The 13,836-nt window shown below is 41.9% G+C and overlaps 1 protein-coding gene across 2 annotated transcripts in view; it reads left to right on the forward strand.

Moving 5' to 3' along the window:
- The window catches only part of grid1a (glutamate receptor, ionotropic, delta 1a), a 278,456-nt gene that overhangs the window by 170,580 nt on the left and 94,040 nt on the right, over positions 1-13,836 (forward strand). For both annotated transcript variants that reach the window (XM_083544591.1, XM_083544592.1), the window contains exon 4: positions 8,790-8,995. In XM_083544591.1, the coding sequence (XP_083400717.1) occupies positions 8,790-8,995 (206 nt within the window). The remainder of the gene's footprint in view (positions 1-8,789; positions 8,996-13,836) is intronic.

Genomic DNA, 13,836 nt, shown 5'->3' on the forward strand with positions numbered 1-13,836 from the left:
CAGCATGTTTTTTATTCCTGCTGGGCCACTGAATCATGTTCACACGAGCACCATCAGGCCACACTGGAACTTAAAGGGTCATGGAAGTCCAAATCCACAATGCCTTTTTACTCCCTGCTGTGTTAGTGGTGCGGTTGCAGTTAACGCTGACAAGAGCTAACGAGAGCGCTGCAGCGACACTTTAATGCATTAGTCACTCAAGATTCCCTCATTTGCACATCTCAGTTCAAATTCCAGAGCGTTAACATATATGCATATATGCAAAGCATATATATTGCATACATACATAACATATATATTAACTATGATTCCATATATATATATACAGTACAGACAGTTTGGACACACCTGCTCATTCAAAGAGTTTTCTTTATTTTCATGACTATGAAAATTGTAGATTCACACTGAAGGCATCAAAACTATGAATTAACACATGTGGAATTATATATGGAATTATATACATAACAAAAAAGTGAACTGAAAATATGTCATATTGTAGGTTCTTCAAAGTAGGCATCAAGAGAATGCCAAGAGTGTGCAAAGCAGTAATCAAAGCAAAAGGTGGCTACTTTGAAGAACCTACAATATGACATTTTTCAGTTGTTTCACACTTTTTTGTTATGTATATAATTCCATATATAATTCCACATGTGTTCATTCATAGTTTTGATGCCTTCAGTGTGAATCTACAATTTTCATAGTCATGAAAATAAAGAAAACTCTTTGAATGAGAAGGTGTGTCCAAACTTTTGCTCTGTACTGTATATATATATATAAAAGATTTCTGTATGGGATTAGGGATGGTATGATTCACATACAATACAGATTAACATGGCAGAGGTAGAGCTGCATCTTCCTGGAGACTAAACAGGAAAAAAAAACGTCTGGTTTTATTTATTATCTTTTTTTTTTTTATTGTTGCACTACAAAGGCATGTGTGTGAAACGGCCGTGCATTAAAAGTCAGAAGGCACTTAGGTAAATTGATGATTTGCTCTCTGTCAAACCAAAGAATTAAAAATGTACTATCAGTACCTTATTAAATCACAGAGCATCGTTATTCTATTGAACCGCTTTGTGTTGAATCGAACTGAAATCAAACCGCACTGCATCGTAATGAAGGGGAATCACATCATATCGCATCAGTAGCTACTTCATATGTACCTTTAATGTATCGTGATGTTGCCGATGCTTTGAGATGCGAATCGCATCTGAATCAATTATGGAGAAGAGCATCCCTAATTCATACTAATTCCATCATCAGCACTATCATGCTCATCATCTCATCAATCGATAAACAGGTGATTCTCCTCAACATAAAGATTTAATTGCATTCTGGGCAGATGTATAACTAGAAAATCTCAAGATTTATCACTGGTATGACCTTTAAGATCACCTGAAAAAGCTAAAAGAGAAGTAGATCTTGTATTTTTTTTGTTGGCGCTAACAACCAATGCTTCCTAATGTCCCTCGTGACCTTTGAGAGGGCCACATGTTATGAGAAAAATACAGCACAAATCAGCAGCTGAATCGTTAAGCACATTACCGGTATTTCGATATAAATATACCCACAGTGTTAGAGGTTGTGTGTAGAGTGTAGTGAGAGAGAGAGAGCAGAGTTGGTTGGGTGTGTAGAGATGCTGGGGATTACACGGACTGGGAGGATTTGGTCACTGGCTTGATACACAATAAGATTTAATTACCCAAACTGTCTGAACAGAAGTTAATTAGCGATACAGGCTGAACATGGCAGTCGTCTCGCTGCTCAAAACCTGAAAAGCTTAGATCCTGAGAGAGCTAAACCACTGACCCTGATGCTAATTTAAAGTAGGTAAGAAAACACACCAAACGAACTCGCTGCAGCAACCCGCAAAAGGTTCTCTATTTTACTGTCTTTGCGGTGTCCTTTTATATGTTCTGCTTGGCCCGAAGACAGTGAAGATTGGTCACTCTGTTTAGTTGCCTCCAGCCGTGTCTTGTCTCACTGCCCCACCCTTCTGCCAGGTACTCTGGGCTCTCCAGGACAGCCATGCCAACTCGGCGCTGTCCGTGCTGCCTCTAGTGGCAGAGGAATTTGGACCGCTTGCACTTCCTTGGGGGACCAGTGGTTATAGGAAAATAATCAGCAATAAGTGGGAAAGCTGCAGGACCATATTGGGTCATTGATATTAGCAAGGAATGATTTCCGATTTTCCAAAACCATCCCAAGGTTTCTAGAATTGTTTCAGGCAAATCACATGATCCTGAAACAAGGATGTATTTTGAAGAATATACACCAGAGATTAAGTTTCAGCTCGATTGGATAATAGATCGACGACAAGTTGCCATAATTGGCAACCATGTTTGCAAGATAAAGGGGCTTTTTTAGGCAAATACTTTTGTACTTTTTTTTGAAAGTTTAAAGGGACACTTACAGAGTGTATCTTTACTTTACTCAACTATATGGACCCACTTGAGAGATTATATCTCATGGTTGTCTTGGGAACCTCTAAAGATCCATCAGGAGGAACTGAAGTCTGTGGCTCAGAACAAGAAAGATCTGCATTGACTTCCTAGCCTGTTGCCACTGTGATTTCCACTAGAAAATATAAGAAGGAATAAAAGGACAAATGAATAATAGAGTAGTTTTTAATAATCGTTGTGCTTGTTTACTGTATGCTGCTGCATTGTTTTAGTTTCTGCTGCTTTTTCATGCTAAATATTGCAGCTTGGTTTTTATTAGGACTTTGGTTCCTTCCTCATTCAATGCAGCTGTGATAAAAGGTATCATTAGTTTGTGTTCTAACTAATGTATACTCATGATTATTGAAACTCCAAACTGACCCCACTGTGTACTGCAGTATCTGTATAGAATGTGTTTCAGTGCACTCTTCTTCAGTACCAAGGACAGAGACTTTTTAATTCTATAAAATCTGGGTGTTTTTTATGCTTTTTATTTCCCTTTCTGCTTTTTTTTATCTTCTTGTCTTGTTGGTTATTTATTTACGCACAGCCAAATGTGGTTGAAGGGAATATTTTCTTCTGTGGAACGCCGAAGCGTTGTTCATAGAAGTGACGGCAGGACGGTAAAGGTTAACAAGCTTCAGGATGAGAATTGTAAAGTTTCAGGCGGAATGAGCAGTCAGAAGAACGTGACTATTTGCTTTATCTGCACCTTTTTATTATTTTTATTATTATTATTTTGCATTTTTTGAATTGTTAAATGAAGTGAAGCAAATCTGTTTCGTTCATCCTTTGAGTTGGTGCCTTTCGGTTTGGCGAAGCTTCAATCTCAGTGGAAGGATTTTCCTTTTTTTTCCCACTGATGCTTTTCATTGATTTTGTCATCAAGTGACATACAAATGATTTCTGGGTGTCTGTGGGAAATAAGTGAGAAAGGCCTCGCATCGTATTGCTGTAATGGGATTCTGCGATATTGTTGATCATATTTCAGTGAAATTGTATAATTGTGTCTGGAAGCTGGATTATAGTTATTACAGGTATGTATCTGTATGTGTTATATTAAGGCTGACCTTGGTCTGATCCATACAGAAGAATACTTCACATCGGATTATTCTCTGTCTGGAGCAAAAAGACGACAAGTGGATCTGAGTATAAACTGTTTCTACCTTCATAAGTCGTAAATATTCATCGTTCATCCTCATTATTCAGCTGCGGACTGATCCAGATAAGATCAACTGTCCTTTTTTTTAAAAATTTTTTTTACATATTACAAATACTCAATCCTATATCACTGATATCTCCATCCTCTACCACTGCACCACCAATCCCTCTATTCTTTACCACTGCACCACTGATCCCTCCATCATCTACCACTGCACCACTGATCCCTCCATCATCTACCACTGCACCACTGATCCCTCCAACCTCTACCACTGCACCACCAAGCCCTCTATTCTTTACCACTGCAACACTGATCCCTCCATCCTCTACCACTGCACCACTGATCCCTCCATCCTCTACCACTGCACCACTGATCCCTCCATCCTCTACCACTGCACCACTGATCCCTCCATCCTCTACCAATGCACCACCAAGCCCTTTATTCTTTACCACTGCACCACTGATCCATCCATCCTCTACCATTGCACCACTGATCCCTCCATCCTTTACCACTGCACCAGTGATCCCTCCATTCTTAACCACTGCACCACTGATCCCTCCATCCTCTACCACTGCACCACTAATCCCTCCATCCTCTACCACTGCACCACTGATCCCTCCATCCTCTACCACTGCACCACTGATCCCTCTATTCTTTACTATTGCACCACTGATCCCTCTATTTTGTACCGCTGCACCACTGATCCCTCTATTCTTCACTACTGCACCACTGATCCCGCCATTCTCTACCACTGCACCACTGATCCCTACATTCTCTTCCACTGCACCAGTGATCCCTCTATCTTCTACCACTGCACCACTGATCCCTCCATCCTCTACCACTGCACCACTGATCCCTCCATTCTTTACCACTGCACCACTGATCCCTCCATCCTCTACCACTGCACCACTGATCCCTCCATTCTCTACCACTGCACCATTGATCCCTCTATTCTTCACTTCTGCACCACTGATCCCTCCATTCTCTACCACTGCACCACTGATCCCTCCATACTTTACCACTGCACCAGTGACCCTCCATTCTCTACCTCTGCACCACTGATCCCTCCATCCTCTACCACTGCACCATGTTCATTTACATTTACATTTGTGGCATTTAGCTCAGGCACCCTTTTCCAGAGTGAAGTGCAAACGTGCTTTGCACTTCACTCTGGAAAAGGGTGCCTGAGCTAAGGTCTTCACCCATTGCTTGAAGATAGCCAGGGACCTCACTGTTTGGACAGCTAAGGAAATATCCAAATAATATCTGAAGCCCAACCTTTTCCTAAATACTTAAATTAGTTCATTAACAAAATGTAACCATCTTCTGTTGGCTATTTTAACTATTTTAACTGTAACTTCTTCACTCCATCCCACCACCTCATCACTGAACGCAAAGCAGTGCATGGTTGTTCTCGCTCTCTCTCTCTCTGTGTGTGTGTGTGTGTGTGTGTTTGTGTTTGTGTGTGTGTGTGTGTGTGTGTGTGTGTGTGTTCTACAAGATCTGGGCTGCACGCTCTGCTGCACATCTGGGGAGGGTTCAATGAGAAGAGTAGTTTTTAGTCTGCTCCGGTCCCTCAGCTCTTCTTTCACGCATAACGACCTTGCTGTAACCCCTGTGTCCCAGTGTGTGTGTGTGTGTGTGTGTGTGTGTGTGTGTGTGTGTGTGTGTGTGTGTGTGTGTATGTGTGTGTGTGTGTGTGTGTGTGTGTGTTCGCTCAGCGTGACTCTCCTCATGGCCTTGCAGTTCCACAGCACAGAACTCCTGCTGCTGAAGGTTTGTGGATTCTGAGTGGCAGTAAAATCAGTAAGACTGAAATGTTCTGCAGAAGTGAGTCCAGCTGCAGCATTTCTTCAGGACACTGAGAAGATCAGTGTGATCACCACACAGGTTCATCTGAAGTAGATTTTAAATAGTTATGAATCCATGTTAAAGCTTTTAGTGTATTTACTGTCACCTGTCTCTTAACTGTTACTTGTCCTTATGCCATTTCATGTCCTTAACCCTTTTACTGAATCTAATCAGTCTTCGGAATCTCAGCAATCTCTCTATCTCACTCTCTCTCTCTCTCTCTCTCTCTCTCTCTCTCTCTCTCTCTCTCTCTCTCTCTCTCTCTCTCTCTTTTTCCAACCTTTCTCCTTTCTCTAAATTTGTCTCCAGTCTCTCACCATCTCCAGTCTCTAAACATTTCCAATCTCTAATCAGAATCAGTATGTTTGTTCAGTATGAAGACTGGATTGAAAGCCTAAAAAGCCTAGCATATCTACACACTGATCATGTTTATAATGGTTTACTGTGTAAGTCATGTGACAGGAGGGGAGTGTCTGCTGTGCTCTATAGCAATAATGTGTTGTTGAATGATTATCATTAATAACAGTAATAATAACATTAGGACTGGCAGCAGTGTAATGGAGCAGTTCATCACAGCATGAAGCCCCTCAGAGAGGCAACACCAGAACTGCTCTTTATTATATTGACAATATGACAATTATATGACAATTAAGATACAATTAGGCAACATCTGAGCAATGACCCAATTAGTGTCCGACCAGACTACACAAAAACAAATCGATCCATTCAGATGTTGAGTCATATGTCGATAAGTGAGAGGAACGCAGCTGAGTCAGGCATGGTATCAGACGAGTCAGTTCAGCTGGATCGTGTGAGACGGGCTCGGATCATGAAAGAGAAAATTTCAGATTATGACCAAGCACTGAGTAACGTGAAACCATGCTGTAGAACTTACAGATGGGTCTGAGCATGATGTGATATTTCTGTTTATTGTATTCTGTCCTAAACCTGCCCCACTGGTCTCTTATATTTCTCTGGTCTACACCTGTTTCCTGTCTCTAATCTGTCTCCTGTACTTACCCCATCTTCTGTCTCTAATCTGTCTCCTGTACCCCATCTTCTGTCATTTGTCATTTATACCAAATATATCTGATGCAGTACACAGTGAATGAGACAGCGTTCCTCCAGAACCCTGGTGCTACATAAACAACATTAAACAAAATAAATCTACATAACAGAAAAACACAGAGCTCAGGACTTAAGTAAGTGTCCTCACCACAGAAAGTGCATCGTGCGCAACCTGGACAAACAGTGCAATACAAGACAGACAGAACTGTATACAGGACTGTACTTGTAAGAAAAATTCCACAAAAGACACAAACTGTAAACAGAGGTTGTGAAAAAAACAATAGTGGCAGCCAAATATATGTACCAAGTGAAGTTCTCTGCCAGATGAACACCAAGGAATTTGGAGCTCTTGATGATCTCCACTGTGAATCCATCGATGATCAGTGGAGAATAACCATCTCTTTAGATTTGTCAACAGACAGTTTGTTGGCTCCACACCGAGCTGCTAACTGTTGCACCTCCTCTTTAAAAGCTGACTCGTCATTCTTGCTGATAAGACCTACTACGGTCGTGTCATCAGCACACTTGACGATGTGTTTCATATGCATTGCTGCACAGTCGTGAGTCAGCAAAATGAACAGCAGTGGGGTGAGCACACGGCCCTGGAGGGCCCCAGTGCTTAGTGTGGTGGAGATGCTCTTCCCGATCCAGACTGCCTCGAGTCTTCCAGTCAGGAAGTCCAGGATACAGTTAGAGAGGGAGGTGTTCAAGCCCAGTAGGATCAGTTTTTCAATCAGGTGCTGAGGGAAGATTGTGTTGAATGCTGAACTGAAGTCTATGAAAAGCATTTGTACTTAAGTGTCCTTATTGTCCAGGTGGGTGAGGGCCAGATGGAGGGTTGTGGGCATCGTCCGTTGAACGGTTTGGACAATACGCAAACTGCATGGGGTCCAATGAGGGTGAAGGCTGGGTCTTGATGTGCCTCATGATGAGCCTCTCGAAGCACTTCATTACGATGGGTGTGATTGCGACGGGATGATAGGCATTGAGGCAGGAGACTGGAGACTTCTTTAGCACAAGGACAATGGTCATCATCTTAAGGCACGTAGGAAAAACAGCGATGCTCAAGAAGATGTTGTAAATGTCAGAATCATCTTTTGTCTCTAATCTGTTTCCTGTACTTCCCCCATCTTTTGTCTCTAATTTTGTCTCAAACTTCTAAGGTTAAACAGTGTGTGTGAAGTACATAAAGCTCAACATCCACACTCTGGAGTCTGAGTGTTACAGTGTGGCTTCTGTTTCTTGTTTCTGAGATACAGGAGGACTTAGAAAGTCTTAAACCCTGAAGAGATGAAAACGTGACACTTAAGTAGTGCACACTGCTCACGGGTTAATGATGGAAAAACCCAGTGAAAGTCACAAAGGTCTGAATGTTTTTTATTCATTCTTGGAGGACTCATTTACATTCCTCCCTCCCCGAGTGTGTGTTCGAGAAGGTGATCAAGTGTATGTTGGAGTGTGTGTGATTATCCTCTTGTGTGTGTGTGTAAAGTGCTGCCGTGCTTCATAAAGCTGTCCACTGCTTCATTAAGCCGTCAGATAGACAGGAACGAGTGACTCATGTCTCTGCCTGCTTGTTATTCAGACTCTCACTTGCCCCTTTGCCCACCTCCAACCCCCCACAACCCCCCGCCACTCCCACTCCGAGTTCTGAGAGACAGATCGAGCCTCAACAGGCAGACATGAAGTGATAGACATGTAGTATGAGTGTAACAGTCTGATCCAGATGGCTGATGGAAGGAAAATAAAATCCTGACTTGTGGTTTTCAGGAGCATTCAGTGTTTCTTTTCTTTTAGTGAGGGAAATCTTAATGTTCCTAATGGTCTGCTTTTGCCATGTCTTCAAAAAAAGCCTAGCTAAAGTATACACTTTGGCATCCAGAGTACCCAGTTCCTGAGTAACGATGTTCTTGTGTGTGTGTTGCATGTTCCAGAAAAATCACAACCGCCTGTCGAACGTAGGACAAATAGACGGTTTACAGGAGAAATGTTTTGTGTATAAGGTCAATAGTTCAGTGCAATTTCCTGTTCAGCTCACAATGAATTGTTATGAGAGCTCTCTGATGCTCTTCTTTCTTACTTTGAAGAAACAGTACATTAAGAGTGTTAACCTCTGAAAGACAGACCTTCAACCATCTGACAACAAAAGCTCTGCTCTCTCTTTCTCTCTTTCTCTCTCTCTCTTTCTTTCTCTCTCTCTCTCTCTCTCGCTCTCTCTCTCTCACTCACTCACTCACTCACTCACTCTCTCTGTCTCTCCCAATCAGATGTCAGTGGATTAAAAGCATTTCTGGATCAGGCGTCTCGCTCCAGTTTGGACGTGTCTCTGCAGCAGGTAGAGAGGAACGTCTCAAAGGTTTTCCTCACCCTTTTCAGCACTATGAAGACCGAAGAGCTCAATCGCTACAGGGACTCTCTTAGACGTGCCCTCTTACTATTGAGCCCAAGAGTCGCTCATGCCTTCATCAACCAGGTGAGAACTGATACACCTCAATCACACACACCTTCATCAACCAGGTGAGAACTGATACACCTCAATCACACACACCTTCATCAACCAGGTGAGAACTGATACACCCCAATCACACACACCTTCATCAACCAGGTGAGAACTGATACACCCCAATCACACACACCTTCATCAACCAGGTGAGAACTGATACACCTCAATCACACACCTTCATCAACCAGGTGAGAACTGATACACCTCAATCACACACACCTTCATCAACCAGGTGAGAACTGATACACCTCAATCACACACACCTTCATCAACCAGGTGAGAACTGATACACCCCAATCACACACACCTTCATCAACCAGGTGAGAACTGATACACCTCAATCACACACACCTTCATCAACCAGGTGAGAACTGATACACCTCAATCACACACACCTTCATCAACCAGGTGAGAACTGATACACCTCAATCACACACACCTTCATCAACCAGGTGAGAACTGATACACCTCAATCACACACCTTCATCAACCAGGTGAGAACTGATACACCCCAATCACACACACCTTCATCAACCAGGTGAGAACTGATACACCTCAATCACACACCTTCATCAACCAGGTGAGAACTGATACACCTCAATCACACACACCTTCATCAACCAGGTGAGAACTGATACACCTCAATCACACACCTTCATCAACCAGGTGAGAACTGATACACCCCAATCACACACACCTTCATCAACCAGGTGAGAACTGATACACCTCAATCACACACACCTTCATCAACCAGGTGAGAAATGATACACCTCAATCACACACACCTTCATCAACCAGGTGAGAACTGATACACCTCAATCACACACACCTTCATCAACCAGGTGAGAACTGATACACCTCAATCACACACCTTCATCAACCAGGTGAGAACTGATACACCTCAATCACACACCTTCATCAACCAGGTGAGAACTGATACACCTCAATCACACACCTTCATCAACCAGGTGAGAACTGATACACCCCAATCACACACACCTTCATCAACCAGGTGAGAACTGATACACCTCAATCACACACCTTCATCAACCAGGTGAGAACTGATACACCTCAATCACACACACCTTCATCAACCAGGTGAGAACTGATACACCTCAATCACACACCTTCATCAACCAGGTGAGAACTGATACACCCCAATCACACACACCTTCATCAACCAGGTGAGAACTGATACACCTCAATCACACACACCTTCATCAACCAGGTGAGAAATGATACACCTCAATCACACACACCTTCATCAACCAGGTGAGAACTGATACACCTCAATCACACACACCTTCATCAACCAGGTGAGAACTGATACACCTCAATCACACACCTTCATCAACCAGGTGAGAACTGATACACCCCAATCACACACACCTTCATCAACCAGGTGAGAACTGATACACCTCAATCACACACCTTCATCAACCAGGTGAGAACTGATACACCTCAATCACACACACCTTCATCAACCAGGTGAGAACTGATACACCTCAATCACACACACCTTCATCAACCAGGTGAGAACTGATACACCTCAATCACACACACCTTCATCAACCAGGTGAGAACTGATACACCCCAATCACACACACCTTCATCAACCAGGTGAGAACTGATACACCTCAATCACACACCTTCATCAACCAGGTGAGAACTGATACACCCCAATCACACACACCTTCATCAACCAGGTGAGAACTGATACACCTCAATCACACACCTTCATCAACCAGGTGAGAACTGATACACCTCAATCACACACACCTTCATCAACCAGGTGAGAACTGATACACCTCAATCACACACACCTTCATCAACCAGGTGAGAACTGATACACCTCAATCACACACACCTTCATCAACCAGGTGAGAACTGATACACCTCAATCACACACACCTTCATCAACCAGGTGAGAACTGATACACCTCAATCACACACACCTTCGTCAACCAGGTGAGAACTGATACACCTCAATCACACACCTTCATCAACCAGGTGAGAACTGATACACCCCAATCACACACACCTTCATCAACCAGGTGAGAACTGATACACCTCAATCACACACCTTCATCAACCAGGTGAGAACTGATACACCTCAATCACACACACCTTCATCAACCAGGTGAGAACTGATACACCTCAATCACACACCTTCATCAACCAGGTGAGAACTGATACACCCCAATCACCAGTGTTGTAGTTACTTTGACAGTAACTAATACTGTAACGCGCTACTTTTAAAAATAAATGAACTCCGTTACCGTATGGTGCGTTACCCGTTACTTTGGGCTGAAGTGTAGACTGTAAGCCTACTGTTTACAGCAGAGACGCATTGTAGGATTGGTGGATGAACCACTGTATACAGAAGAAGACGCGCTGTGGGCGTGTCTCCGTTTATTCAGGTCTGTGCGGCAGTAATGGTGAGTCGAGGCGAGAGCAAGACGAGTTTCTCAAAGTGGAAATATGCTCATTATTTTACTTTAGTTGAGCATAAAGACAAAAACTTTTTAGTCAAATGTAAGTTGTGTCTTTCTGGTTCGAAGCTCGTATCTACTGCGATAAACAGCAACTCCAATCTGTTGAAGCTCCTCCAGAAACTCCACGCCTCAATGAAGCTAGTAGCTATGCGCTAACCCGGTGTTCTGTTCTACATTGTTGATAGTTTTCATACTTCAGCTGTGAAAGGAACATGTTTAAGAGCTCAACACAACAGCAGAAGCCACTTTAGTGTTTGATTGTGAATTTATTATTCAGCTTGTTTTGTTGTTTATTTCAGAAATCCTTGTGATATATTCAGTGTGTGCTGCTCTGACTTTAATAAAATAGTGTTTAATATGACTTTGTGTTTAAGTCAGTTTTGTGTTTGTGTAGAATATAACACATAAAAGGGCATTAATGTGAACATTAAAGAAGCTTCTTTAAAAAAGTAATTAAAAAGTTACTTTTAACAGTAACGCATTACTTTTTGGTGCAAATAATCAACAAAGTAACAGTTACTTTTTGAATGAAGTAACGGGTAACTGTATTATTTCTCAGTAACGAGCACAACACTGCCAATCACACACACCTTTATTAATTCAATCATAACAGATAGACATCAGTCAAACACAATTTATCACCTATCAGCCAATCAGTAACATGTAGTTTTTTGAGAAACAGGGCTCATGGGATGTGGAAGTTATTGTGATCCCAGCAGAAGTTCCCAGGAAGTGTGACTTTACAATAGCTGTGTGTGATTATTTATAGCAGCAGGAGGTTAGATAAGATATCTGTGAGCTGAAGAAGCAGGGGGTGGGGGGTTTGAGGAGAAATCAGGCTGGTCTAGAGGGTGAAGAGAGCCACAGCAGGACAACTCTGGGCCTGGATCTGACCTCAGCAGGGTTCCTGCACTGCTCACAGGAGAAAATGAACAAATTATTAGGTATGCTTTTATCCTGCTCTAATTTTAAGATGCTGGACACTGTGAGAGAGGGCAAGCAGGGGCTCTGGCAGGTCAGGAACAGAAGAACAGATAAACAGAAAGCTAGAATGCAACAGAGGCATCAGGGCTGCCCACCACATAACACAGTCAGGGGGCAGTAACACCATCAAAACAACCCAGTCTTTGACCCCCCCGAACCCCCTGCCACCCCCCCACCACCACCACCACCATCCTGTGCTGCTTATCAGAATATATAAATAAACACAATTTACTTCGAGAGTGTGTCTGAGACATAAAAACTATTAAAGATCGAAAGGTTGGTTCACGTAGCCGAGGAAAACGTGTGGCATGAAAAACTCTACCTTTAAAGTAAATTATATCTACAGGATACTGAAAACAAAATGTTTAATTGAAGCAAATAGACCATAAATGAAAGTTCACGCAGGCACTGTGAGGAAAAGACCATTCAGTGCTTCATAAGTAAGAGATTGTAAACATTTACATAATTTGGCAGATCCCTTATCCAGAACTGAGCAGGGTTAAGGGCCTTGCTCAGGGGCCCAGCAGTACAATGAGTTAACCACTGAGATACCACCATTGTGGCTACTGGATCCGTACCAGAAACACGATTTGTACTGGGCATTTTGCGAAGTGATATTTCATTTTGTTTAATTTATTCAATTTATTCTATTGTTCAATGTAGTGAACTTTTTTTTATGTGTTTATAACAAGAGAATCACTAGTAAAGAATCATTTCTGGTACAGATTGAAGTCTACACTATTATAATTATTTACACGTGTTTGACGCGTTACGTTTTTACCCGTACATCTAATATGACAGTATACACAAAGCACATATATTGCACACATGGTCATGTTTGGATTTCACAGATATAGAAATATATGTCAGATAATTCAGATACTACATATTTTCCCCAAAATACACACATCTATGCGTAGAGAATACCTTTATTTATATATTTATATATGGGTAGAGGAAGTTTATTCTTGTTTATTATTTACCCACTGAGATACCTCCACTGTGGCTACTGCATTTTGTGAAGACTTACGCATGATCTCCACATACGCAAAAATCACCGCCACTCTCTTTCACCAAAGATTATGTGAAGTAATTACGGATCCTTTTGCATTTTATTTACAGCTTCAAGCAATTCTGCATGAATTAATAAATGAAAAATGGAAGGAATGATTTCATTTAATAATAAATATATTGAATAAATGTAGAATATATATTTTATTTTAAATATCTAGACATTTGCTAAAGTATGCTGAAACAACAGTGAAGCACAACATATCTTCAGAAAATGTTAAATTTAACGTTATATTTTTATACACACACACACAGCTGGAT

Source organism: Silurus aristotelis (genome assembly GCF_946808225.1).
Source record: "Silurus aristotelis genome assembly, chromosome: 6".
Lineage (NCBI taxonomy): Eukaryota > Metazoa > Chordata > Actinopteri > Siluriformes > Siluridae > Silurus > Silurus aristotelis.